Below are 14,672 nucleotides of genomic sequence, written 5' to 3'. Positions count from 1 at the left end.
CTTCTTCTATGTTTTATTCTCGAACCTTCCTCATATTACTGCTTTGGAACTGCAAGGAATGCATGTATAAAATGTAAGGGATGATTAGAAGGTCCAAAATCAATTTTCAGAAATGCTTTCCTATCCATTCTGTATTCTTTTTTAAAAATTGAAACCAGTATCCTCCCTTTTTAAAGCTATCAGACATGCAGTGAAGCAACAACCATTTTAATTTAAAATTAATCTTCTAATTCACACAAGTAATGGAAGATCTATTGCACATTACTAAAATTTGCAACTTAGTGAGTATGCTCTTCTTTCTGGATTTGGGCTCCAGGCCCCGACCTGACACCAATGAAACATTTAAATACTGTGATTGTTTCATTGTAAAGTGCCCACTGTCTCACACCACCTTAATACTGTATGAATCTTGTCATGCTGAGTAACATGTGGGATGGAGATAAAGCCATTTATGCACGAACACCTAACTCTTTGTGACTCAGGATAGACAGTGTTTGAAACTGTAATGATGTATAACAGAAAAATTAAAAGGGTTTTGACAATTAACTCCAGACCCATTCTTTGCACCAAGAGAGGTAAAATAATAATATAGAAATGTATCTAACCATTTTACTGATTTGTGCTCTTATTTATTTCATATCAAATTGGAATTACATTGAAAACTGTGAATATGTTAGTGGAGTTTTAGTAAACAAAGACCCCTCTTTAAGCACCCAGCTGAAATTTCATCCCCATTGAAGCCAATGGTACCACTCCATTGTAGAAGTCAATAGTAAAACTCCATCTGGGATATGAGCACATGGGACATCTATAAACTTAAAAGCTTGAAACTAAAATGAGAAGTCTTTGAATTGTTACAGCGGGTAATTTATTTTTTCAATTAAATGTGTGGGGGGGGCTTAGATTTTATTTGCAAATATAAATTCTAAGAAACTTTGATGTCACTAAATGACAAAGAACGGAAATGAACAAATCTTTATAAAATATTCAAAGTAAGGAGGAGAAGAAATAGTGTAAATACAGTAATATTTAAGTATATAGTTACTGTAAACATTAAACCCAAATAATCTACAAAATTTCTGTGTACCTATTATATAATAAGTCATAGTAATTTATGCAATTAGTGACATTTGTACAGTACTGTATATTCTATTTTATAAAACAAAATCTAATTTCAACAGAAAGAATTAAAATAACATGGTACAATTTTACAATAAGACAACATATTGCATATACATGTGAAGTGGTACAGTTTGCATATGTAAAATTACTTGGCAATATACAACAATGCAAATCAGTATATTCTGTACAGCTCATGAACTTTAGAACAAAATAACTGACAGGTTAAAGTTTATAAGTCTTCATTACAAAAAAGCAGAAATGTATATTTAGAAATGTATATTTTACAGATTTACTGCTTAGATTCAGTTTTTATTTGGGATGTTTTAGGAGATTTATAAAAGGCAGTGATCCAAATCCTCAACTCAAGCAAATCAGTGTGGCTCCACTGAAGTCAACAGAGCTGCACTGATCTACGCCAGCTAAGAAGCTGGCCCAATATGTTTAAAGCAATACGTTAAATACAGTGAGCTCTCAGAAACATATTACCAGATTGCTAAAATATGTACATTGGGGAAAGACATTGTAGAAAATATACTGAAGACAAAGTTTAGCAGTTTGGGAAGCTATGCACTTTTATAAAAGCAAGCACAATATACTAAACTGAAATATATTTGGGAAATAGATGCTGGTACCATCACTCTGTATGAGAAACTCTCCCAAGAAGAGAAAACATCATTTTAAAAAGTCTAGTTTTGATACAGGAATTAACAGAATATTCATATTTCAACAGAAACCACTTTTTAGTATCATGATTCCAGCCCTATACCAAGAACTAAAAAGAAGAATGATAAATGATGCTTTGTTGCACACTGTTAGAGTATGAGAGCTCCTTTGAGAGAAATCTCCCATGGTTGTGGGACTACCAGTATTATGAATCCCTAAAAGAGTCTCAAAATTAGGACTGTTGGAGTCAAAAATGAGGGCTGCAGAAAAGAAAGGTAAATTGTTCCAAGCAAAATTATCTAACATTTTGCAGTAAAGTCAAAGATGTCCACTGATTTGGACCAGGGCAATTTGTTTAACTTCTCTTTACAATACTGACAAATGGAGAAGTTAAACTGAGCAGTAGAATGAGCATATTTAAAACCCTAAAATGTAATCGTTCTGATGTTCAGTTATATTTGAGTTAAATTGAGTTAAATGTGAACGCAAAGAGAAACAAGACAGTGCTGGACATGCTGGATTTTAATAGCTGAAGATAAACTTGCTTTCTCTATTGCATGTACAAAGGAAAAGAAATGTACTTTGGCATTTCTCATAGATGCTAATTTGTAGATCTCTCCTGTAGGCCCCAGTTCAGCACAGTAATTAAATAGTGCCAAACTTAAAGCACATGAGCACTTCTATTGAAATCAATGTGACTATTAATGTGCTCCAAGTTAGGCATGTATTTAAGTAATTTGGTGAACCAGAGCCTTAAGAATGAAGATGAGTGAAGAACGTTTGGAATAAAGTTAGTCTATGTTCAAAATGCTGGGGCAGCATCAATAGTTGAGGCCTTGTATAGTTTTATATTGTAAGCATTTGCCTTTTATCTCTGAAGTGCCAATATAATGAGGTGAACCTAAATTTTATGCTTTCTAAACTGAAGAGCTTTTAAGCATGCACACAGTGCATTCATCTTCCTGTAATACACTAGGCACACAAGACTGTGCGGTGATGTGTCCACGACTCCCAGGGACTTCAGTTTGCATTTGTGGGTGCTCAGCAGCTTACAGTTGTTTAGCATTGTGCAGGATCAGGCTCTAAAATGTGTGCTTTTTACAACTGTCTGGGGATCAGATGTCTCAATCTGTAAACCATTTTGCTCATTCTTGCAGAAATCCCATGTGAGTTTATTCCTTTCAGGCAGAGTTAAAATTTAGGATAATCTGTGGTTAAGTTCAGTAAAATGAACAATCGGATTCTTCTGCTTTCTGTATGTATTATAGCATTTTAACTATTCTGTGTACTTATAGATTAGAAAGGAAAGTGTACAATTAGTCCAAACTGCCTATAACAATGCAAGATGATTATGATTCTTAATGCTTGGAAAATCCTATTTAGAACATTATTTTATGGTACATATTACCTGAGAAATGGTATGCCTCCAGGAAGGTCATGGTCTGGACAAATTGCTGCTTTCCAAGGACAGGAAAAAAACACATTTCTCATCTCAGTGGAACATATTAACTTTTCAATCATTTCTTTGTGTAGCTGTTCTGGGAATGGGAAGCCATTTAACAAAATCTATAACCTAATTTAGGTTTATCATTGCAATCTGAAGATAAATTAATTCCAACAACTCCAGTGATTTAAAGGAACAGTAACTTATTTTTATTCCTTTACCTTGGAATCAGATTCCAATCATTACATAAATTGGCAATATGAGTTGGAACTGCAAAACATTAAAAGGCAACATTTCTGATTAGATTTGAACATTCTAAAGAAATTAATTAGATTTAAGAAACTTGGCAGATTGTATATCTAGGAATCATAGTGTCTTCAATTATTCAGCACTTGCAAAGATTTCCAAACTTATGAATGAGATTGTAAAATCAGAAAATACAAGTAGACAGAACTACACTTAGATTATGTATCCAGTAAAATTATTTAGTAATACAAGAGCAACTCATATGAAATATTTATTAAATCATTTAATTTAGCTTGTTCAATTTGAAATTCAGTCTTTGTTATTAGAAAATGTTTCTGTATTTCTATATTTGAAGTTACATATATAAAACAGTGCTACTGCTTAAGGTATTAATGTTTAAAGAATACTTACACCTTCTCGTTATTGGTATTTTACTTATATCCATTAACTTTATACACAATGGTAATGCAGTTACTCTATATAATATATCATTTTGCAATATCTTAAAACTGTTAAATTCCTTAATAGACAATACATTTAAGCTAAATTCCAGTGAAAGTGTAAAATCCAAAGTATAAAATAGAACTAGTAGAAAAATTTCTTACAAATTTTGGGGATTTTTTAAAACAAAAAATGATTTTTGGATGAAAATGTTTGTTGAAAATTTGAAATTGGGGAAATTTTGACTAGCTGCAGCATAAAACTTGTTAATAAGATAAACTGTGCATAATTGTTTCCCACAGTATCTTCTTATTTTCTAATTGTAATGTTATAAAATTGCTATTTTGCCCCAACCTTCCCTAAATAATGTGTTAAATATAAATTGTTACTTAAATCAGAAATTAGTCTAAAACTATTAAAGCATGAAAAATACATTTCATACACACAAAATAAAAAGACAGAAATAGCCGTTAAGCTGCATTTTCCATATACCAAATTAAACAAAATTAGGCATGAAACCACAAACTGGAGGGATGAAAACTAAAAAACAAAAAAATATTTGGTCAGATTTTCAAAGTTGCTCAGTACCTGCTGCACCCGTTACCACCAACCCATTTGTGACCTCTCAGCATCTTGGAAAACCAGGCCATCAAAGTGCTCCTTTGTACTAGCCTTTAGCACAGTAATATAGTTTTCCTCTTTACAATGGTACTGTACCTGCAAGATGTTGCACCAAGTAAACATATGTGGACCCCAGAGCTTTATAATTGTATTTGAAAGTGATTGAGATAGCTTTTGAGTGTAATATAAAGTTTTAGAATTATATAAGTTTTAGAATTATAGATGGCAAATATAACAATATATTTATGCCATTTTACTCTCGTTTAAGAGTGAAATTGGTATTAATTATTTAATATATTCTTCAATTTTATCATAATCATATCAATGAAGAAAGGAAGCCAACATAAATTTCTAAATTATCTCTTATATTTTGTTACAAGAGGGTATGCTACTGTCACTATAGGTCATTTTGCAATCCCTCCTCTCTATCCATGTGACTAGTCGCCTTTAAAGTGAATGGGACTGATAATATGAAAAAGTGTTGCCGGGCTAGGGCCATATACATTTAAGGCTGTGTCATCATTATGGACCTAACCAAACTCCAGTAAAGCCAATAGAAAGATTCCCATTGTCTTATATGAGAGTTGAATTAGATCAGACCTAAATAAGGGGGTTGGGGTAGTAGAGAGGAATGTCTGAAGGACCAAATATATGTGTGCGTGTGCGTGTGCGTGTGTGTGTGTGTATGTATGTATATATATATTTGACAAAACACTCTAGAACCATACAATATGAAAATAGTCAGACAAAATTGTTAATTTGATAGTAAGAGTTTGATTCAACCCCTTAAAAGACTGGAAATTTCCAGTAAGAGTTGTGACTTTCCTCAGTTCAAATATGCCCAAATATCCTTGCCATCTCCACCTATCACATGAAATGATACACAGGTGGAAACATTGTCCCTTCTGATATGCTTGTTCATCTCCCAATGAGGTAAACATGAGCTATATGTCCATCAAGGGAACAATGTAATTATTTGGCTGAATTTTCTGAACTGATCATCATTTCAGTGTGCCTATTTTTCGACATAAAATAAATTGCACTCACAAAAGGGGCACCCTCTCCCCCCCGACACAAACAGTTTGTGTGCACACACTGCTGGTTGCATGACCAGCTATTCCATTTCCACGTGGAAATGTGGGTTTTGCAGAAGCAAAATGGCAAAACAACTTTGGTTGTTTCAATCACGCATATGTGCAGACGTGGATGACATCTGGCAGGAAATGTAGTGCTCTTTATGCTGAAGAAGCTAAATGCGGATATGGTTTATAGTTTACTCCAAATGTCATTGCTTTTTTTCCCCTGTGCCATTTATGTTACTTTAAAAGAGCTGGTTTTGGTTTAATAGAAAAGAGAGTGGCTCAAACAGTCAGCAGTTTGTCCGCATACTACAAGTCGACAAAATTAGTCTCAGTGACATCAGACTGCTAACACAAATAGATCTATTACCCTTTGTCCCTTGCTCGGTAAGACAGTTACCCTTAAGGCATTAGCCTCTAAGCTTGGTAATAAATCATTGAATGATAGGAAACCTGATTATCCAAACATAGCAGGAATAGACTATGTTATTCATCCGTGAGGCTTACAATGACTGATTTTTGATATACTTAAATAGTTAACAAAAATTTATTGCAAGAGATAGTTTGTCACTAGATTTACAGTTTCAAGAAACATAGTACAAAACAGTGCATCAGCTTTGTCTAAACATTAAATAGGTGCAAGTTCACAAAGATAAAAAAACAAAAGGCGCATACTTTACAACATAAATTGTAATACTATAAATATATTTTATATACATTATACATATTCTAAGACATGATTTTCATACATATATATATATATATATATAGTTCATATTAGTATCAGACTATTCAGTGCTTTAGTTATATTATGGAGCTGAACTTTACATACATATTTGCATTGTTACACGTATAGTAAATGATTCCAAATTAATGAGGCATTTTAACCAGTTTATTCCAGTCACTTAAAGAACCATTTGTCAAAACTGATGAGTGCTTACATATAGCAGTATGTTAATTTAGAGACAGCTCTTTCCATTTTGATTGTTGAAAACTTGACCTAGAAGAGGGGCTGCAACGGAATGACAGCTGGGTGCGGTGAAAGCAGTGAAGGAAACAATGCATGAGGTAATGGGGGGAAAGCCAGGTGACTCGGATGAAGGACAGAAGTTGGAATTAGTGGCAATTGTGGTGGAGCAACAAAAGTTGTGTGAGTTCCTGGGCAAAGTCTAGGTCCTACTGTGAGATGAGGTAAAGGTGTTCTTGAAAGGGTTGGGACCTGTGAAAGAAACTGTTGGTGAGGCTGGAGAACCTTAAATGTACTTGCAGCAGCAGCATGCTGCTGTAAAACCGTGTGATGGATTGTGGTTACAGAGGTAGAACATAAGGGCTGCTGCAAGGGCAAAGGCTGCAGAGGAGAATTAGGTTGGATTGCAGTGGGCGGAAAGGCAAACTTCACCTTGTTAGCCAGCATGTTTTGCTGCATGAGCTGCTGATAGGCCTCACATTGCAAGTCTTTGAATTTTCCATGGTTTTCTGGGGGAAATATCAATGTCTGATCAGGCAATGTAAATGGGGCAAGTATCTGTTCAGTGGTTAAAAAGGTATGACCATTTATATGTGCTTCTTTGAATGACAAAGGTGGAGGGCTGTTAATTATGCCCGAATTATACCGCAGCCATTCACTGGTTGCCTCATTTATTTTTTCTTGTGGTATGGTCTCTGTTACTTCATGTTGGCATAGATATGGTTTACGAGTAGTTTGTTCCACATTTCTATCAATACTGGGCACTTTATAAGGAGCTTGACTTTCACGAGCCCTTACATTTTCATGTTTCTTTTCTTCTTCTACCAAGTTCTCTGGTGTTGCAGTTGTCAAAACACTATGTTCAATAACAGAAGCAGAGGAATGCATGAAGTCCTCCAAAAATATACTTGGAGAGCTCTCCATTGTTGAACACTCTGTTGACTTGTTATTTTCTGATAAAAGTAAACCATCAGATTGTAGAGTCAACTTGTTTTCTACCAGCTGTGTTGTTTCCGCCATATTTTTTGTATAATCTTTTATGGGTTGAGTTTTTGTTTGTTGTATATTTTCTTGTGTTAACAATTCCCCCAAAATATTTAATGTAGAATTTCCTCTGGAAGGTCTATGATTTTCATTTCTTCTTGGTTCTTTGTTGACAAATATGTGATGGGTTCTAGATCTTTTTCTCCTTCTTTTCCTTTTAGGTTTACAATGTGCAGCTAAATTACTTGTTTGCCTGAGATACGTTTCTGATAAAAATGCCTGTCTACATGAACTTTCATCTGATGAACAAGAATATGTATGTTGTCTTCGCTTTCGATAGGGTCTTTCAGGTTCATCAGTCAGAAAGTTGTAAGCTCTCTTGATGGACTGGCTTTGACTTGTACATTTTTCCAAACATTTATGATCTGGGCTACAGCTAGATCTTCTGACCTTACAGCTACATAATGTTCTAGAATACATTAAGTTATGTCTTCCAGAATTCAAAGTCAGTTGTTTTGACTGCCTATGAGAGCTTGCTTTGTACTTTCTGTGCAGAGGTTCAGAGTCAGTACAGTGGTCATCGCTATTTTTTGTGTTCCAGGTCCCACATTGGCCTTTGTCACCATGTATGTTTATTGATGTGGACATGATTCTTTTGTGATCACTGTTTTCAATACCAAGTTTTTGACATGACTGTTGTAACTGCTCTGTAGCTAACCATATGCTACCAATTTCATCTCTGCACTTTCCTGAAGTATTTCGAAGGTGCTGACGTTTATGTTCATTGACATAATTAATTTTCTGTTCAGCTGTTGAAGAAATTTCAGTGTCTGCCTTTGCTATTTCCTCATGATGGTGATGACATAATTTTCTCCTTTTCCTTTTCCTATTTTTGTGAAACCATCTTCTGTGAGTTTCTTTGTTCCAGACTTTGCTGTGTTTATCATCTATCCTGGTGTCCTGTCGTAAATGGCTTTTAGAAATGTGGTATTTTTCTGTTTTTCCAGTCCTGAAAGAGGCATCCAAGCACATTTTATCTTGATTTGTTGCAGGTTCACAGCTTTTAGCTAACGAAACATCTGTTATAAGTGATGTTGCTTGGTCACACACATTTTTATTAATTTCTGTTTTGTAGTCAGCACATTCTGAAATAGATTTATCTGTGTCATCTAAAACAAGACTCTGGTTGGACTCAGTTTTGTGATGAGAATGAGGTACATTTGACTGATGTTTAGTTTTGTCTATGCAGTCACTTACTCGTGATGACCTGAAGTCAAAACATAAAGGATTACAGCTATATGAAATGGATGGTTCTGTATTTGTGTAAATTAACATTTCGGATGGCCACTGAAGAACAGACGATCCATGTTTGCTCAGAACAGGAACAAATGGTTCACAAGGTCTTTTATGTGTCTCTTGTTTGTTTTGTAAGGCTGTATTCTCCCCTTCAGAATTTGATGACATATGTAGGTCAGACCCAAGTTTTTTAATTTCTGCTTCAGTTGTGGATGAATCACTATTAATGTATTTATTGTTTTCCTCAGCGATGTCTTGCAAAGGTAAGCAATCATCAGTGATATCATGAGCTGGGGATTTTTTCCCCAACCTCTCAGAACTGTGGTTTTCTACAAGTAGTGCCTGATTACTAATGGCAACTGTGGACAGTGATTGATCTCGTAATGCTGTTGAATTGACATCAACACAATAGTCATCCAAATCACAAGACACAGGTTGTTTCAAATGAGAATCAGCTGGAACTAATACTGTATTCTCTAGTATTATATTTTTCTCCTTACTGGATAGTTCTTTTGACTCCTGAACTTCAGAAGCTTCTGCTGTGTCAGTACATTTTTCCATCAGTTGATGACTGTAGTTTTGTTTCTCCTCAGAGCACAAAACTATGTCTGTTGCTGATGGAAACTGAAGATTACAAGCTCCTGGAACAAATCTACTTCTTCTGCTAAACCCATGTTCACTAGATGTTTCATCATTATATTCATAGAATACAGCAGCTGAAGACTCCAACTTCACTGATGCTTTCTTAGGAAAAGCAAAAGAGAATCCTATTTTATGTCCATGGGCTCCTTGTACTTGATCCCCAAGTTTGAGAGTGTCTGATTTGTCATTACTTGCGCTTTCAGAAGCAGAAAAAGCACTAGAAGTAACTTCTTTCGTGTTCTGTGCATTGTGCATTAATGTATAATTCACATTTTTTTGTTTGTTAGAAGCGTCTAAGATAGTACTTTGTGGGATTTCATGGAAATTATCTCTCACAGTAACTGTAGTGGACTTGAACATGGGACCACTCCCAGGAGCACTAAAAAACAAAACAAAACTTTCCATGAGTACACTTCAAAGAAATTAGATGTTCAGAGTTACTGCATTCCAACTGTGCTATTAGTTCCATAACATTGTGTTACATTTGTTTCTCCAAAGATTTCTAGGGGAACAGGTTAACTATTCTAAATCAATAGTTCCAAAACAAGACTACATTACAGCAGGGCTTTCAAACTTCTTCCTTCTGCAAAATATAGTAGGACAGAGGATGTCTCATAAATCACCTCCCTCTCACAGAGACTGCCTCCCCATCCATATGTGACCACCCAGTCAACCTCTCCTCCTATTTGTGATCACAAACATAATTGTGAAAACCTTGTCAAATTCTTACATGCCAAAAAATAAGATTAGGTAAGTATTTATGTACTTTCAGGTTTCAGAGTAGCAGCCGTTAGTCTGAAAGCTTATGCTCAAATAAATTTGTTAGTCACTAAGGTGCCACAAGTACTCCTTTTCTTTTTATGTACTTTAAGCTGACCTAGTGCAATAAGTGATTTATCCTTCATGAACAAAAATTAATCACACTGTCTACTTTTGTTCTTGATTTCGTCTCCTCATCCCAGCTGTTCTGTTTGACTCAACAAGAAGCAAGGAGAAGAGCCAACAGAGCACCAGTAGTCTACAGACCACAATTTGGGAATTTCTGCATTACCATAAGTCATGCTACTTTTGAAACTCAGCCAGTAAAGGTCTATCTTTCACAATGCAATACAACACTTGGTTTTTTTTAACTGAAAAATCAAACTGACATATTTGAAGTAATGATGGAAAAACCTGAAAACCTCCATAGATTCAGTACAGGTAATCATCCAGAAGCATGTATGCCTATCTGTGTTTAATCTATTTTGGCTGGAAATTGGGGTGGGTATCTCACAAAAAAAGGGTTTCACCTGAGTTCCTGTGTTAACTAGCTCCAGATAGGTTGAAAATATCTTTAGACTAGCTCTTTCAGAGAACTAAGTTTTGACTTCTTTTACCAGCCTAATCTAGCTAATATTAGCAAAAATGTTTTTGTCTCTGTTTATTTACTGCCTTGCATAGCTCCTATAAGAACAAAAAGAAAAGGAGTACTTGTGGCACCTTAGAGACTTTATTTGAGCATAAGCTTTCATGAGCTACAGCTCACTTCGTCGGATTCCGATGAAGTGAGCTGTAGCTCACGAAAGCTTATGCTCAAATAAATTTGTTAGTCTCTAAGGTGCCACAAGTACTCCTTTTCTTTTTGTGAATACAGACGAACATGGCTGCTACTCTGAAACCTATAAGAACAAATACAATAATTATTAAATACAGCCAGAACACAACATTCAGGTGCAGTCTTACCTTTCATATAAACATCATCCCCTCAAAACCAAAAAAACCACTTGACAAAAAACAGAATGGAAAGAAAGCCAAAAATATGTTTGTTACCAACCTAACTGAAAAAAAATGGCTTTACAATATGATCTAACTTCAGTGGCAAAAGTTAGGGAGGTAAGGGAAAGAGGCAAACACCTTCCTCAAAGAGTTTTGCACTTGCTCAAAGATCCATAGGCTGCAAAGCCCAGGGGTAGAGCGGCCATGACCCAACCACTTTTAAGCAGCGGTTCTGCGCTAAATCAGACAGAGAAGCAACTTGACCACATTTCAGTGAGTGGTGTTTGCAGCCTGGTGCATGGGATTGGACAATTCAAATTTGGCCTGGCCACTCCTCTGTTGAGATGGAGGGGCAAGCAGGCCAAATTATGTTGTGATGTGGCGTGTGGAGAGTCTGTTCTTCTACAGTGAAGCACAGGGGAGTCAGCCAAGAACTTGGCTGAGGGAGGCCTGGGTCCCTGTGGGAGAGCTGGCAATAAGCAAGGGCCTTGCAGGGAGCGGGGTGGCAGGGACCAGAATTTCTCCTCCCTCCAAAAAAATCTGAATTGGTGCCACTATCTGAAGTTTGCCAAATTCAGCATTTGATGGACATTTCAGGGGAACAGTTTCCAGAGATGGGAGCACTCATCTGAGAATGGCTGGCTAGCTGCCAAATTAAGACTAACAACTAAGACATTACAGCAGACTAACTGTATCCCAAACCATATATGGCTTTACAGATTGTCACTAATATCTGAACTACAGGCAGAAATCAATAGGGTGTACTATTGCAGAACACAGGGATTACATGTTCTTGTCAATCTACCTTCTTGGGAAGGATTGACCTGGCTTCTGCACTAGCTGAATATTTTGAAAATTCCTCAAAGCCCACCTGAAGTAGAACACATTAGAACAGTTAGGGCTGTTTGAAAGTGTTCTGTTTTAGACAGAAAATTGGGTTTTCCACATTTTTTTAAATGAAAAGTGTTTACTATAGTTTTGGATACTAATTTAAAAACACACTAATTGGCAGCTTACTGCTCTATTCCTGACACACAGGATCACCCCCATCATGATCCAGTTGTATTAGTCCATAAGGCTAGATCAGATTCTTGACTCTCCTAGTCCTAAAATGTACATTGCATTCTAGTTTGTCAATTAAATATTTTAATAAGGTTTTCATTTAGTTGAAATTATACCAATGTTAATGCTCTTTTGAATCTATTCTCAGTTATTTAGAACAATATATGGGAATCAACAGATCTATCTATCTATCTATCTATCTATCTATCTATGAGAAAAGTAACTGCAAAAATGACATCAACTTCTTAACTATATCTTTTTCTTTTCATCTACATTTTCAATGAGCTTCTTTAATTCTGTCAGTAAAGTTTGTATTTATATACATTTTACACACATGTGCCAATTTTCCTAGCAAACATGTTTTTTGTGCTCACAACATGTATACACTTTCAAATATTTTGGGCACAGTTAAGCAGTTTGGATCTACATATCTTTATTCCAAAACACGTAAATTAGCTTACTGACAAAATGAGGTACTTACTATGTTAGCATTGAAGAGTCAATACAGTATGGGAGTGCAAGCTGGACTTATGTACCATAAATAAAAACATAAAAAGCTAATTTCTGATTGCAAAATTATATTACTGGACATGAATTGTAGAGGATTTTCAGATCACAGGAATTTATAAAGCTACGAGTTAGATTTTTTGCTTGCAAACAAATCAAGTTCAATATGCAAGTCATTGAGATAGAATAAATATGGAATCTCAGTGTCATTTTAAACAGTCACTTTTCACAGTACAGTTAGACTTTACAGATATGTTTGCCTTTTTCTGAAGTAGCAAGTAACACTCCTGAATTGTGCTTCTTAAGCATTTATAACCATATCTAGATGCATACACTATCCCAGGAGTCCAGCTAGCAATTTCAACTCAGTATATAAATCATTAGATGTTCCATTGTCTTTCATCCTATCTGCTGCATACCATTAATAGCTGTGCCATTCTGTATTATCACTAACACAGTAAGGGGAGTTAGAGAGAAGGATTTAGCTGTGTGTTGTTTAAAGGTTGCAAAGCCTTGATACAGTACAGTAGTGAAAAAACCTGCCACTTCTCGTTAATATATATATGTTGCCCCAAAGAAGTTACAAACTGTATGACTGTACTGTTCATTCCATACACACCTCCTGCATCCAAGACATGCCCACTTGTTTAGGTGGACTTTGTTTCAATATGTCATACAATATACAGATGTTACCAATTTTCAGTAGAAAACTATAGATCTCACGTTCAACTAAACAATGTGGCAGTTCACCGCGTGAGATGCAGGTCTCACCATAGACAACATCTGAATAAGCATTCTGTTTACACATTAACCACCGGCAATTTTTTCCTGTGATTGTTAGATCTATGTTGGAGCAAACTGAAAGTGGTTCAAATTCTTTTACACTGAGTTGTCTGTTTCGTAAGTATGTACTTTTTTGATAAAAAGGCCATCACTTCAAATGAAAAAAAATCAGTATCAACTAGGAATATATTTCCAGATTCAATAGAGAATATACATCTGGTGAGAAGTGATTGTTATGGTTCAACTATGTACCCTGATGGGTTCAGGAAAAGGCACATTTTCTTTTAAGGTATTCCCGTATATAGTTTCTCTAGGTATTTAAATTTAAAACTAGATTTTTCTGATGCATTCCCAGGTGAGCAGTTCAAACTCTAAGTCACACAGATTTGTTATATCCAGGAAAGATAGAGTGTATCCTTTCCTCATCAATAAAATAATGCCAAGCTTCAAATGCTTGACCTAGTTCACTAATGCTTTCAACACTGCGCCTGGCTTTATGAAATATATATGGAACATATTTTTAACTAAAAATACATGTCATTTTAGCTCCACTAGAAAAGTAACGTTAAACATTTATTTCTTCACATAGTGCCGGATCAAATTACTGCATACATACAGCTTAGAGCTTGCCATAAAAATATGTGCACCCTGTTCTGGGTTCAGGATCTTAATAGTCATGTGTCCCACAACCCCAACTAATAGTTTGGGGATTATTTTTTCAGTGCTTTTTTCCATTTGAGTAGTTATTCTCTCACCATGCTGCCTCTTTCCTCAGTTCAGCTAACTTGTGCAAACGTTGGAGGGCCTTTTCCTGTTTCCTTTCATCTTTTCTTGATTTGGAAGCTACATTTCGAGCAAACTCCCTCTGTTTCAGTTCCTTGAGTCTCTGTTAAAAATAATAATACAAATATTTAATATAAAGAGAATCCCTGACAGCCCTGGTAAACAACTAAAAAAGTTCAGTTGCACTTTTGTTGATTTCTTTTATTTTCATGTTAGAAATCACACATTTAGGTAGTACAGCAATATTCAAAATATTACATCAGATTACTGCATGGTC

At 35.5% G+C, this 14,672-nt stretch overlaps 1 protein-coding gene across 2 annotated transcripts in view; it reads right to left on the bottom strand.

Moving 5' to 3' along the window:
• Window positions 1-1,103: 1,103 nt before the first annotated feature.
• ZNF804A (zinc finger protein 804A) overlaps window positions 1,104-14,672 on the bottom strand; it is a 252,375-nt gene continuing 238,806 nt past the window's right edge. Inside the window, exons 2-3 of one of the 2 annotated variants that reach the window (XM_043505447.1) lie at window positions 14,368-14,498; window positions 1,104-9,884 (exon numbers count right to left, since the gene is read on the bottom strand). In XM_043505447.1, coding sequence (XP_043361382.1) covers window positions 6,617-9,884; window positions 14,368-14,498 — 3,399 coding nt within the window. In that variant the 3' untranslated portion in view covers window positions 1,104-6,616. The remainder of the gene's footprint in view (window positions 9,885-14,367; window positions 14,499-14,672) is intronic. The other variant, XM_038421986.2, reaches the window with a different exon arrangement.

Source organism: Dermochelys coriacea, chromosome 11 (assembly GCF_009764565.3).
Source record: "Dermochelys coriacea isolate rDerCor1 chromosome 11, rDerCor1.pri.v4, whole genome shotgun sequence".
NCBI classification, from domain to species: Eukaryota; Metazoa; Chordata; order Testudines; family Dermochelyidae; genus Dermochelys; species Dermochelys coriacea.
The sequence above is the reverse complement of the archived record's forward strand: the minus strand, read 5'-3'. Positions and strand labels throughout refer to the sequence as shown.